The 15,442-nt window shown below is 42.0% G+C and overlaps 1 protein-coding gene across 1 annotated transcript in view; it reads right to left on the bottom strand.

Moving 5' to 3' along the window:
- fgf14 (fibroblast growth factor 14) overlaps positions 1 to 12,730 on the bottom strand; it is a 142,386-nt gene extending 129,656 nt beyond the window's left edge. Inside the window, exon 1 of the mRNA XM_053627713.1 lies at positions 12,610 to 12,730. Coding sequence (XP_053483688.1) covers positions 12,610 to 12,700 — 91 coding nt within the window. The 5' untranslated portion in view covers positions 12,701 to 12,730. The remainder of the gene's footprint in view (positions 1 to 12,609) is intronic.
- Positions 12,731 to 15,442: the final 2,712 nt, after the last annotated feature.

The following is a 15,442-nucleotide window of genomic DNA, read 5'->3' as shown; positions in this document are numbered from 1 at the left end:
GCCTCTAATCCTACCATAATGCTTTACCCTCTCTGCTCAGTCTTTAAGCCACACAACAGGCTACACGGATTCCAGTACTACACACGCACGTGCCACATCACCTCACACCCATCACGTCTCGCCTTTGAGATAGAAACCTTTCACTCTGACCTCTTGGAGAAGTTCGGGTACAGTAAGGGCGCTCGTTTTGCCCTGGTTAGGACGTATAATGCAGTTCACTGGGGCAGCCATCCAAGAGCACTCTCCCAGACTGCAGCAACGCAACACACAACCTTTGGTGTAGCTACTCTGCAAAAATGCCTACCTTCCTGATTCTCTATCTGAATCGCAATGCTTTATATTTTATATACTGGAGCTGGGGCTGAAAACAGAACTAACTGTTGTTAACTACCTACAGTTTCTATAGAACTGTTTATAGCTGAAGGCAAATGGTCCATAATCCTGTACGTCTGACCGCATGTGGTGTGCGTCTGACGAAGCATGTCCAAGTAGTTTTCAAATGTGCTACATTATTTTATCCTAGTTAAGCTGTTCTGATCTTGAGGTTAAATGATTATCAATTCTAATGTAATGTTCAAACTAGTATTACAGTAAAGCCCCACATAGCTATGTGAACTTGTTAGAGCCTATCCCACACTCAGAAAGCAAAAACCTCTCTACGTGCTCATACTGGCAAAAACGCCATGTACCAAGTAGAAACTTTCTTACAAAGCCAAGAACCTTTAGATATTCACCAAATCCATGCAGAACCCTGAAACAGAGCTGGACATTCAACAGAAAAATTTGGGTGGTTTTACTCTCATGCATGCAGGAGCAGATATAAAGCTCCTGGCACAAAGTAGGGCTGATATACACTGGAGAATGTTGGACACGGTGCGCTGCTACCGTAGGATGTTTCGGTCATTTATTCAGTCATTTTCCATAATGTTTCTCACAGTAATCTAAGCAGAAGAGCATACGCTAATGATATTATAGTATACTCCTTTTGTTCAGCGGTTCAAGCTACTATTCAAGATCCATGCGCACAGTCTGGCACACAGTAACCTCATTTTGTATGAATGGCTTAGGCTGCTCCAGCATTACACTGTAATAACTCTCCCTGCAGCTGAATTATACAAGGCATGATTTGCAAAGTACAGGATTTGAGACATATTACACCGGCAGCAGTCCTGACACTTGCGTAAAAGTAGGAGTTATTAAAAAAAATAATAATAATAATAATAATAATAATAAAACTCGCACATCAGCACTATTCGGTTATTATTATTATTAGTGACCAGGGTTCATATTTCACCATTAAAGAAAGGTTTGAAGAAAGGTAGTTCTTTTCTGCACTACCTTGCCCTGCAGAGAGTTCATTAATATACTTCGTTCAGACCAGGAAGGGCTGGAGAATCAGCTGAGGAGCTAAATTAAGACTTTATGTACTACTGTCATAAAACAAAAGGCGAAAAACAATGACTACGTGTACATGGACAGCAGTAATCTAATTATTGAGCTTAATCTGATTAAGATAATATTGTGATTAAGGTGTTTACACGAGTCGCTTTTAGAATACTCCTGTCATGTACCCGTTTTACATGTTATCGATCATAATTAGATTAACAGCCCGCGTCATTACGTCACCGCGCAACGCCGTCCGACGTCCCTCCAGAATTTCACGTATCAACATACAGTTCGTCTTCGTTATGGTACCGTATACAGTTTTGGGTGTTTTTATTTATTTATTTTTTTACGAACACTTTAAGTGCAGTTAATTATTTGTCATGCTGTACATGCTAATAGACAACTGCTTGAAGCGGTGGGTGTGTCCCAAATCGCGTACTTATCGTCTGTATAGTAGCCGAGATACATGTATTTTTCCCCACTACAGGCCTATAGTAGGCAAGTATGCGATTTGGGACACAGCCGAACTCCCTTGTTCGCCGTAAAACTGCCGTGTGTGATCGTGTCCTGTCGCAAAATGCGGTGAAAACTCACACACGACGTTCATAATGTGATTAAGGTGTGTACATGTCACTACTACACGTCCATAATGCGACTAAAACAGGAGTACTCCACCTGTCTTAATTAGATTATTGCTTACTTCGATTATGACCTTAATTAGATTAAGGTAAGTACAAATTGCTGTTTACATGGTAGTTTCTTAATTAGAGTATGGTCTTAATCGGATTAAGAGTGGATTATTGTTGTCCATGTAAACGCAGCTAATGTTAACTCGGTCGGGAAAATTATTTAAACTAGGAAACTGTATTCTCAGGCACGCTGAAGCAATCCAATAAGCAGCCAAAAGCAAGTTGGGATCGTGTGTAGAAGCGCAGCTCTACAATCATATTCCCAGCAGTGTTGATGCTATAGTAAAACCATTTGTATTCGTCTTATGTAAAAGTAAAACCAAATCAAAAACCAATCAATGTATCAAATCCTACAGCAAAAGAAATAATTGTTGTCATTCAAATTCATAGAGTATGATGAATACTACAACAACGGTGAAAATATTGCAAATCGGTGTTCTTAATATTATAAAATCCATTGAAGATATAGATATATATAATGGTTCTGATATTATTCACATTCATAGGCCTCAAACCTATAGGATGCTGAGAAATCTTATTGTTTTTGCCAAAGTAGCTGTGCAAACTACATAAAGCATCTACAAAAAATACCCGTCGGTGTCTGGTTGTTATGTGAACGCTGGAATCGGCGTTACACTACATCTCCCAGAACACAACGTGGCCTACAAACATGGCTGACGCGAACTACAACACCCAACACCCAAGAAATCACGTTCACAGTCACCCTCCATCTGGACCACATGGTGAGCTGATGCCCATCAGCATTTCAGAGTAAGAAACCTGGATGTCATTTTAAAAAGCGAGCATCTTGTTACACTTACAAAATATAAGATGCAATGTTATTAAATTAAACGTGTTTTTATGACCTGCAGGTATATCAGCATCACTGGCTGCTAGTCTATTACTCTGGACACAACTTGAGATATGTGCTAAATTAAACCTGAAGTGGTACTGAAATACCAAAAATAGTCAAACACACACACACACACACACACACACAAAAAAAAAACAGTTTTGGCTTTATTTCAGCTGTGACATTCAGTTGTCAGTTCAAGTCATAATACAAAAATATTACAATGTAAACTTTTTGCTAGAGAGCAAGATTGCATGAATGTAGGCAGAAGATCAGATAGGACCCAAAACAAATTTTAAAAAATATTTAAAAAACACTACAGAGAAAATCTACAAAAAGTAAAGGAAAGGAATGCAACAGACAGAAAAATTTGAAAAGCAAGATAAACCTGTCTGAAAAGGTTCAACTTCAACTTTCAGACAGACGGCCTCACATTATCTTCAAGAGCTCTTTGATGTGATGCAGAATTCATAGTTGAATCAATGAATGCAAGCTGTCCAGTCCCTGAGGCAGCGAAGTAACCCCAAACCATAACATTTCCACCACCGTGCTTCACAGTTGGTATGAGGTGCTTCTCCTGAAAAGCTGTCTTTGGTCTGCGCTAAACAAGTCTGCTCTTACTGGGCTCAAACAACTCTATCTCGTCTGTCCAGAGCACATTATTCCAAAAGCCCTGGTCTTTGCCTGTATGCTCATTGGCAAACTGTAATCTTACTGTAATGTAGTTTTTAGACAGAAACGGCTTTTTTCCTGGCACGCCTCTCATGCAGGTCAAATTCGTGCACTCTCTTTCTGATTGTAGAAGCATGCACTTTCACACCAACACTTGCAAGACTTACTCGCAGATCCTGTGATGAAATTTTGGGGTTCTTGGAGACTTCTTTTTGCATCAGACGGTCTGATCTTGGGCTGAATTTGCTGGGGTGGTCAGTCCTGGACGAATTGGCAGTCGTTTGAAATCTGCACCATTTGTAGATGATTTTCCTTACAGTGGAACGATGTATTTCAAATAATTTGGAGATCTTTTTAAATCCCTCGCCAGACTCTTAGGCATCCACAACCTTTTCTCTGAAGGCCTTACAGAACTCTTTAGATCTTGGCATGAAGACACCACACACCTCAATAACAAAGGGAACTCCAGGCACTGAAAAAGAAGACTAAACTGAAACATGAATATTAATGAGGATGCTAATAGCATACAATCAAGAATTTTGTGAGGAGAATCTCTCTCTGGAGATGGTAAGATATGTTCACGGTCCTTTACATGATATGAAGTAAGGTTTTATTAAAGGAAGGTTTTTTTTTTCTTTCAGTTTTTCTGACACTGATGTTTAGGGACCCCCAGATGGTCCAGCATTTTGCATTCAGTCTTTTTGATTGTTTCAGATATGCTGGAATCTGGATGAATCATTATTTTTGGGCCATCTGGAAACGAGTTGTCCCTGGGCTTCCACACACACAATACACACTTGTACATAATTCATTAACCTAAACAGTCATTAAAACCTGTCTCAAACTCTAACTTTAAAGTTAGGCAAAGTTCACTTTTACATGGTGTTTGAACATTAATATGCGTCGGCAGTGTGTGTACACAACCACCCTATAATGGTTTTCTATCCAGCATGACGTCACGTTGGATCAGGCCCCGCCCACGACTGCTGACAGACTCTGCCTTATTAGCATAGCTCCTCCCCTGAGTGACATGCACACAGTCCGCCATGTTCTCCGCACTGGAGAACAGTGATTAGAAGAATGTCTCGGCTTCGTAAGCTTTGTAAGTGTTCTGTTGTTGGCTGTAAGAATGAACATAAGAGTCTTCATGTTGTCCCGGCATCAGAGCCACTGAAGATACAGCGGAGAAGTTTTATTTTTGAAGGAAATGTGCCGCTTAAATACCTTCAATCATTTTACACCAGACGGCTTTTGTGAACGAGGGTCAATACAAAGGAGGAGCTGCTGAAAAGTTGATTCTCAAGCATGGATCAATTCCAACTGTTCATGATCCAGCTTCATATCCCGAAGACATAAGTATCGCACTTTATATTTTGTGAATGTTTGCAAATCGCCTTTCCAAATGTGGCTGTTAGGAAATTCCACGGCTAATGCGGCTAAAGTTACCGTCGTTTCTGGTTGTATTCACGGAGACCAGAGCTACGCCGTCGTTTTCATTTGTAACCCTAAAACGTTTACTGTCTGTATAATTCATACGTATAGGGCTGAATACAGGTATTTCCCGGTTACATCATACCGGTTCTCCTGATTTGTTGTTGCCGTAGTATCCGAAGCACGAGCTGTAAAGGCGCAGCCATCTTCGGGAAACGGGGCGGGACGAGCAGCTCATTTGCATTTAAAGAGACGCACATGAGAACAGCGTGATTTTGCTTCCACCCAAAAAGGGGCATTTACAGCATGGGATAATAAATGAAATCCGTGGGGTATTTTGAGCTGAAACGTCACAGACACATTCTGGGGGACACCTGAGACAGGTATTACATCTTGTAAAAAGGGACATAATAGTTCTCCATTAAACCATAGAAAAATTTGAGAATGACCAAAGCTCAGATAGTATCTACCAGCCCAATTGCATTTTTAATCAACCTTTCAGCCTAATGTGAACAACAGAAGTCCAAATTGATATGAAACATCTCAATCTTTCAATGCTGACTTCAGCTGTGTCTCACACACGGCCAGCAGGAGACTGCTGAGTACTCTGGGGGAGTATACTCACACTTGGTCCCTTACTGCACTGACCCTAGAGTGCCTTCAGGGCTTGCAGTTTTTAGATGAGATCAGCCCGGTACTCACTCTGGAGCTCAAATACATAACAACTGCAATTTGTGAAGAAAAATATTTTCCCTTTATATTAATCTACTTGGCAAAACACAACAGATTATTATACAGTATGTAGATGAACACGCTAGGTTTTGTAACTTTCATAAGATAAATATCCTTAGAATATTACACATATCATACAGTACTCAAATAGGGGTCATAATTAAAATACACGAGAGCATTTGATATTAAACTGGTTACTAGCTACACTGAATATCTAGTCGCTATTCGTCTTATGGTGGTCCCTTTCCTCTGATGGATGGGGTGGGAGGGGTCACACTATTTCCATAGCAACAAACAGGTTACACTCTGTAATGCTACACCTACAAAGACAACCTGTATAGTAAGAGGATCTGATGAAAAAAAAACACAAAAAAAACACAACCAATACAAAGTAAATGTTACGCAACTTAGCACATACTACTAATATCAAAAGATTTCCTTCCTTAATCCCAACATTATTTTAAACACAATTGGAAAGTCACTAATGCTGTGAATTGTGGGATATGTGTTGGCTGCCTAAGCCTGCTTTGATGCAATATTAAAGACGAGGCACATGAACTATTTATTCGGTGCACTGGGGACTTATGGGCAGCTGAAAAAAATTGGACCTCGCACAGAAACACGTGCATTTAAACACACAAAACCACAAGTGTTGGTGTTGTTACAGCGTGTAAATTAACAAAGCTGCACACATCCCCTAATGGTATGGAGAGTGACATGATTCCAGAAGATCTCGCTTTGTTTTTTATCATCTGCTTCAAATCATCCGAGTTCTCGTTCCTCCAAAAGCTACAAATGCACACCGGAAAGGAAATCAGCGCTCCGATAAAATGATAGTAACCCCGCTGTTCCCTGAAACAAGTCTGCGCATCTCTGATGAGTCATAACCATGTAGTAGAGATCCAGATAATAGACGATAAGTGTACGGCGCATAGCGTGCAGAGCCAAGGGTCACTCTGAAGGATTGTCAGTTAATGTCATCTCATTTAGTGATATGCCACAGAGACATGAGTATAAGCTGTCTGAGAAACGAATCCACCGCAAAGCCGAAGCTTTTCGCATGGCTGTTCGGGTAGTCTTGGAAGAGCCTTAGACATTTCTTTAAACTCGTGAGGGAACTGGCAGACTGAAGAAAGTCAGTTTTTTACTATCGCAGAACTCACTGCCATATCGTGACGGTATCTTCTCTGGTAACCAGATTCACTTTGCAGCATTATAGCAGTATAAGCGATAATACAGTGACTGAAGTGCCAACTCAAACTGCTTAATCAGCCTAGAAGTGAAGCAATTACCTGCGGATTTAGACTTACTTAACTAAAGCTTCACTTGAATGTATAGTACTCTCCTGACCAGGAAGGTCATAGAGTCTGTGCAGAGTTTCGTGGAGGGGTTTTTTTTTTTGTGATTTTGCGATTGGCTTTTTTCAAAATATGCAATTTGAGGAGTTGTTTGTACTTTTTTTGTGGAACGCTACTTGAATTGGCGATATCACAATTGCACGGGCTTTCCCAGTGATGTTTGTTAGGTAAATGAGACCTTTTAGCTGTACTCATGTTCGACGCATGTGAATCGAAGAGGGCTTTGGCTTAATGCAAACACAACACAGGTTTATAAAAAAAATATATCTTTGTTAAATATAGGTGTGCAATAATTATTGGCACCCTTTTAGTCAATACTTTTGTGCTAGCTCGCTTTGCCAAGATAACAGCTCTGAGTCTTCTCCTATAACGCCTGATGAGGTTGGAGAATACATGGCGAGGGATCTGAGAGCGTTCCTCCATACAGAACCTCTCCAGATCCTTCACGTTTCGAGGTCCACGCTGGTGGACTCTCCTCTTCAGTTCACCCCACAGGTTTTCCATGGGGTTCAGGTCAGGGGACTGGGAGGGTCATGGCAGGACCTTGATTTTGTGGTCAGTAAACCATTTTTGTGTTGATTTTGATGATGTTTTGGATCATTGTCCTGCTGGAAGATCCAACCACGGCCCATTTGAAGCTTTCTGTCAGAGGCAGTCAGGTTTTCATTTAATATCTGTTGATATTTGATAGAGTCCATGATGTCATGTATCCTAACAAAATGTCCAGGTCCTCTGGCAGAAGAACAGCCCCAAAACATTAAAGATCCACCTCCATATTTAACCGTGGACATGAGGTACTTTTCCATATGGCTACCTCTCTGTGTGCCAAAACCACCTCTGGTGTTTATTACCAAAAAGCTCTATTTTGGTTTCATCTGACCGTAGAACCCGATCCCATTTGAAGTTCCAGTAGTGTCTGGCACACTGAAGACGCTCGAGTTTGGTTTTGGATGAGAGTAGAGGCTTTTTTCTTGAAACCCTTCCAAACAGCTTGTGGAGATGTAGGTGACTTCGGATTGTAGTTTTGGAGACTTTCTGACCCCAAGACACAACTAACTTCTGCAGTTCTCCAGCTGTGATCCTTGGAGATGTTTTATCCACTCGAACCGTCCTCTTCACGGTGCGTCGAGACGATATAGACACACGTCCAGTTCCAGGTTCATTCATAACATCTCCAGTTGACTGGAACTTCTTCATTATTGCCCTGATGGTGGAAATGGGAATTCATTTCATTCATTCTAGACATTTTTTTTTTTTTGGATAAACCTGTGTTGTTTGATCTCCATGACCGCAGAGTATTTTTGTGAATATTTTGAACAAAAGATCAAAAGGTTAAAAAATAAAGGCCATTTTTCACAACCTTCTTTGCTCATATGTACCAAGGGTGCCAATATTAGTAGAGGGCACTGTATCTGCTTGCATGCAGGTCTCGTCTTGCAAATCTGTTTCACAGTGTGACACGACAACAATATGAGGCACAAGTGAGACCACAGAAGCGCCTAGCTGGTAGTGGGCTGTGTGCCACCACGCACATACTGGATCTTTTGCTAACACTGTACTTTAATTCTCAAATCGGTTAAATTATGCTAAGGGAGGTAGAGCTCACGGCAGGAAAGTCATCATTACTGTAAGAAAAGAATTATGTATGAACTGAGTGGCGACCCAAATTCCGTAAACAGCGGGAACTACAGTAACCTGTTACTAATCAGCACATAACAGTGCCAGGATTCAACTGAAGAAACTCATCATGACAAACTTTTCTGATAACGGATGAGGGTGAAAAGAACCCACATGTTTACACTATTATAATATCTACAAATACACAGGTGTTCTGTTCTCTTTATACCTTTCTCACCTCTACTGGTGTGTAACTTTAAAGTCCATGAATCAATGAGTTCCTATTATCGCTTATGTTATAGCAGCTATAAACAGTCTTTCTTGTGTCCTCTCTCTTATAGTACTTCTATACTTCTTCAATTCTCTTTCTTTCTTTCTTTTAAAGTTAATGAAACAAAAAAAAACCACACACACAAACATGTCACGTTTCAGACAAAGTCCTCCTGCTTGAAGACGTTCCTGCTTTCTCCTGAAAACTTCACGCAACAGTTTCGCAACTGTCTTAAAACACCGACACTGGAGACTCCATCCACAACCGATAAATAAACGTCTCTTAAAGAGAAAGCTCAGAAAAACATCTACAGTAACTCTGCAACATTTATGCTCCTTCTTGATGAAAAGTCACGTGCCGAAGTGTCCTCGGGCGAGACGCTGAACCTCGAGTTGCTCCCGGTGGCAAGTTAACACCTTGCATGGCAGCTCTGCTACCACTGGTGTGTGTGTGTGTGTGTGTGTGTGTGTGTGTGTGTGTGTGTGTGTGAATGGGTGAACGAGACACAGTGTAAAGCACTTTGGAACTGCTAAGGTTAAAAAAAGCGCTAGATAAGTGCCAATTACCAAAAGTCCTGAATCCATTGTTACCCAATCCGTACAAGCAATTGCATGCATTATTTTGCTTGTTTACTTTTTTCTGCTTGTGTTTGCGATGTATTAAAACCAGCACATTAACAACACTTCCTAACAAATCATAATAGAGACTTCAACATTGTTGTCGTATAAAATAAGTATAATATTTTATACCGTTATATTAACAGTTTAGTATTACGTATCTATATATACACAGTAGATATATATTGATGGCTATCGTATAAATGTAGCATTCGTGCTCAGCAACATATTATACATAGTAATAAAATACATACAAGTTATAAGAATTTAATTGATGTTATGTGTGACGTGAACCAGGTGATGTTCAGTGCTGTATACCAGGGTACTGTAGTCCTGATGTCCCACAACAATGCATGTTTTTGAAAAGTTCGACACCTAAAACAATCTGATAATGTACCTTTGATTTTAGTATTTACCTGTGAGGTAGTAAAACCTGTGAAAATATGTGTTTCAAGTGTGTAAATACTCTTCTTTTTGTGCCTTTTTACGCATATAGAAGGCCTTGAAGAAACACGCCTCTACTGCACTCCTACTGGCCAGACGGATATTTGCTCATAGTGTCGTGTAAAAATTTATTTATTTTTTTTTTGCAAACTTGTGTACTGGATTAGTTGTGTTTGAAGTTAGGAAATGTTTAAACGTGTGCAGGTGAGTAAGTCCCAAGAACTGGACTTTTATTTATTTATTTATTTTTCTTAATGCACACTGATCAAAAAAAAATGCCTGCTACTGTATAAGATGAATATGATGAAAATCCTCCATGATGACAGGACATTAAACGATGCTTGCGTTACAGAACGAGCTCTGCCCCGTCTCCCAGCGGAGCAGATTCCTTCAATCCCATAATGCTAAGTTCCATGGAAACCAAAAACAAACCTCTGTTTACCCTGTGTCTATAGCATCAGCAAACACGCTCATTCACACGGTAACGGTTCTGGCACTGTTAAGTGCAAGACTTTATGGCTGCCAGGCAAACATTTTCCATGACAGGGGCTATCTGAAAGTGCCATCTGCTGGAGCAGAAGGCATTCATCGAAAGTATAGTTTTAAAAAGTTGTCCAAATGTACTGTCCATAAAGGACGACAAGAAAGAAACATTATGCAACACTGAAGTGTACAGAGAGCGCCAACTCTCTCTCTCTCTCTCTCTCTCTCTCTCTCTCCTTCCCATGTCCTTATTGCTCCATGTTACAGTTCTAAAAGTACAGACTGGGCAGAAGACTATCCAGCAAGACAGCCCAACACACACTCTCCTCATCTCATTATCACCAAGCTGCTAAGGTCCACAATTGCAATGGCAAATGAATCTAAAGCTCACGCCCGAGCAGGCACGGTGCGTGTCCCTCTGGATGTGACCACAAATCAAACTGTAGTCAAACTTTGTGGCTTGTCGTCTTATTCTGCTATGACCTTACAAAACGTGTTCATGTAACTCGTTCTAATTATAACAACAACAACCACCAAAAAAAAAAAAAAGAGAGAGAGAGATTAAAATATCCATTGTCCCGACAGTACAATGAGTCTTTGTTTCATATGAATCTGGTGATGAATCACACATTTCACTTAATAAATAAATAAATAAATAAATAAATAAATAAGTGTGAGGAACAGAAATTGTGTACTGTGTGATAGCAGCAGGCCCAAACTCTGATGCAACATGTACATCCGTGTTACTCTAAAGTAAACATCAAGCTGCTACCCTGTAGAAAATAAGGGCTTTTTTTCCCGTCCACGTGCGAGCTTACTCTCCGAGTACAGACGCAGGAAGTATTAGGCTTCTTTCCGAAATTGACGATGCACTGTCACGAGGCCCGACGAATGCTGCAGCTGATGAGTTTGGCACCGAACATCTTTTACCTCAATTACATGCACGGCTAAGTAGGGGCTAATGTAGGCCAGTGTTTCCCGGCAGTCCGTGTCGTCAAGTTTCACGTTTCAGTGTTTCCCATCCTCTCATCTACCTGGAACAACTCATCAGCTCATTAACAAGGCCTTCATGAGCTTAACATGAGTGTGTTCGAGCATGGAAAACAAAATGTGCACTGAGGGCTTTCCTGAAGAAGCAGGACTTGGGATTTAAACAGGTGCGCTGGTGATATAAAAGGACAGAAGAAGAAAGAGGAAAAAAAAAAAAAAAACAGACAAAATAAACGTCCTGCGGTGTCAGCACGGAGGAAAATCACTGTGATCCACAACACTGCAGCGTGTGTGTGTGTGTGTGTGTGTGTGTGTGTGTGAGTGTGTGTGTGTGTGGGGGGGGGGGTTCTATCAGCCACAACAACTTCTGCTTCTTGTCGCATCTTCTGAGTTGAATTACATTGTGGTGGTGGTGGTGGTGGTGGTGGTGGAAAGCGCCTGTTGAAATGCACCGGTGGTTTATTCTGTGCGTATTTCTAACCACTGTGCAGTGTAGATAAAGGAACTGCAGCTTGGTTCCACGCAGGACAAAAGTAAACTGCAGGCAAAAAAAAAAAAAGTCTGCAAACGAGCTCATGGTCAGAGAGGCACCTTTGCAGCTCAATGCAATACAATACAATACAAATGGTCACATTGTACACATCACACGCATTGCAACTAATTGCATTCTAGGAAACATTCAGGCCAGTGAGGAGCCTGGTTAATGGACAAAGTGATGCAGGGACTGCTGCAGCACCGCTGGAATGACACCAGATATTTGAGCACCTTTCCAAAACACAACGCGAATGCTTGAGCACCATTTGCAAGCCCAGGAAGATCATATACCTGTGAGATTTAGTTCAAAAGTTGGGGGCATCATGCAGCTCGTGTTGCACTGGAGCTTTTACAGCAAACTTAATAACCCAGCACCACCTCCCACCACCACCACCACCACCACCCACAAGACTTCTGCGTTTACTATACTTGCTGCACAGAATATGCGTGATTGCGGATCTGCACCGTGTGTGTGTGTGTGTGTGTGTGTGTGCATGCACGCCGGCAGAGGTGCCGACTGCAGCCCGCTTACCACTTGGGTTCTTGTTCTTCTTGAGACTCTTGCCACAAAGACACTGCAGCATATGCGTTCCTTTGCTGAAAATGTTCCAAAGAAACCACATTGATTTGGGCGAGGAGCGATCCAGCAGCTTAGAGACACCCTGATGAAGGAGAGCTCCTTATTGCGTTTGCATAATAAGAATAATAAGAATCAGGAGAAGGATGAGAGGGACAGTCAGACGACGCGATCAGTTCTCCGGGACGGAGCATAGAAAAATAGGGTATCCACCGAGGCTTCGGCGTCTTCATTCACGTGCTGGAATAGTCGCCGTGGGGCTCGTGCGGTGTCTTGTCGGTATCAAAGGGCGCCGCCACGCACAGTCCGTGTGAAAGATAGACTCTGGAAATCGCATGTGTTGCGCGAGGGGAGGGGAGGGGAGGGTGGGGGAGAGAGAGAGAGAGAGAGAGGGAGAGAGAGAGAGATGCGAGCAGGGGAGAAGTGACGCGAGGACGGCGAGACGCGGCGGATCTGCGCGCTGCACAGCCGTTCTCGTGGCGGAGGAACAGTAAGGGAGGATCTGCACAGCATCCAAAAAGCCAAGAGGAGACGAGTCCTGCCTCAGACGCGCAGATATCGCCGACACATTCGCGTGCACTCTCCTTCCTCAGGGAAAGTCCCGAATCCAGCTGTTCCAGTGTTTAGTTTCCACGTCCTGCGCTCTGCATCTTTCCCTCGCAGCCTCGTGCGACACTGTTACCTCTAAAGACGCGCGCGCGCGTGTCATGTGCGCGCGTCCTGATGCTTGAGCTGCTCTTTTTGTTTGTTTGTTTGTTTTGTTTTGTTTTTGTTTTTGTTTGAGTGGTTGCTCTCTTCGTCGGCGTTTCACTCGTCCATCATTGAGTCATTTACATCCCCCAGATGAAAGGGGGAAAAAAAAAAAAAAGTATTGCGTTTGCTAAAATGACGCGGGCGCGTTTCACTTCGCCTCGACTCTCTGTGTGTGTGTGTGTGTGTGTGTGTGTATGCGTGTGTGAGAGAGATGATGATGATGATGGTGGTGGTGGTGGTGATGATGATGATGAGGAGGAGGAGGAGGAGGAGGAGGGGTCGAACAGAAAGACAGAGTCGCTTTTGCGTTACGTAAACACGTGGCTCGTGCACCGTTCTAACTGAGAAATGTTCTCAGGCTCCAAACTGTATAGGGGGGAATCAGAAACGTCCCAGGCCGCATGCTAAATAACGTGCCATAACAGTAGGCTGTTATAGTTATAGCACTACTCAGCTGTAAGCTGTGTATGATGTCGTTTTGGACACCACTCAGTGTGGTGCAGGACAGTATTTGTTTGTCTCCACGTGCGGTAATACGCGGTTTCGCAGCAGATGCCTGCCATCTGGGTTTGTTACACCGGCTGCAGCTGACGACTGCCATAGCAGGCCTGTGGTTCCTAAATGGAAAAGAGCAGTCGCAATCTATCCCTTATTCATTCATTCATTCATCTTCAGTAACCGCTTCATCTTGGTGAGTGTGGTCGTGGATCAAAAGCCTATCCGGGGAACACCGGGGGCAAATTATCACAGTCGGTACACATATAGGAATGTTCCGGGAGGTGGAAGGAAACTGGAGAACTTGCGAAACTCCACAAAGACACTGAGAGAACATGCAAAATGTTGAACGGACAGTAAGCCGAGTTGAGGGTTCAGGACCCTGGGGCTTTGAGGCAGTAATGCTGCACGACCGTGTCACCCTGTCGCAAACTAGCTCATCGATTACTGTCGTCACAATACATGGACAAATGAGCTTTCCACCCAAGTGCCCAACTGCATGGTCACCAGTTTAGATGGGGTTTGGCACCAAATAGCCATCGGTGACTCATGAATTAGGTGAATTACAAATGAATGACTCACAAAGTCAACGGTGTCATTCGTGCTTTCTTAAAACATAGCAAAGCAACAGGGACTTCCAGGGATTCACCTAGTAGAGGACAAATAAAACGCAAGTCTTTCACTTTCCTTTCTTTTCAAGGACATACTCATATAACCTGGAAACGAATAATGACACCAGTTTGGGTGTTAACAAACGCAGCAGGTGGTCTACCTATTAAAGCATTTTTAGCAGGTCTAGACACAACATTGCAAAAAAAAGGCTTTATAGAATTCAGGGTTTCGAGATCTCATTTTTAGAAGGAAGGTGGTCGATTAGGATTTGATCACACAACTGGCTTATTGTAACTGCTTGTCAATCATAAGCCTTTTTAAATTACTAGATGAGATGTAAGGTAAAACAATGATTTCCCGATACATTTCACCAGTACAGAGGTTGCATGAAAATATTGAACATTGTTCTTGCTTTCTTAGACATAAAAATAATATTTTTATTATATAACTCGTTTTCTTTTTTTTTCTTTTCGAGTTTTCTCGCTTTCTTAGACAGAAAAATTATATATAGTTAAATTATCTAAGACACAAAAAAGTTTTTAAAAAAAAAATCAAACAAAGAAATAACTCTTTATTAAACTGTACATAGTTTGCATTTACTGGGTTAAAATTGTTGGTATTGGTTAGAAATATGATGCCTAAAATTCCAGTTTCTCTAAAACACCCATCGTTCTCCATGCCATCGTGGACCCCCATCACACGTGACTGTCTAGGCACATGGTGCGTGGGAAACACGGTCTCGACAGCACCCGAAATGCCAGTGTGTTTGATTAAAGGGATGTGCTCCACTCTTCAAATTACAGCATTAATCCACTTTAATGGCCTACTTTTGTTAAGTCCAGGTCTTGTTGCATGTCTGTCAGTACTGAGTCTACAGGGAGGTGGGCCACTTTGCAACAAAAAGCTATATATCTTGTCAAAATTTCTA

This window comes from Ictalurus furcatus, chromosome 6 (assembly GCF_023375685.1).
Source record: "Ictalurus furcatus strain D&B chromosome 6, Billie_1.0, whole genome shotgun sequence".
Taxonomy (NCBI): domain Eukaryota; kingdom Metazoa; phylum Chordata; class Actinopteri; order Siluriformes; family Ictaluridae; genus Ictalurus; species Ictalurus furcatus.
Note: the sequence above shows the minus strand (reverse complement) of the source record. Positions and strands in the feature narration are given on the sequence as shown.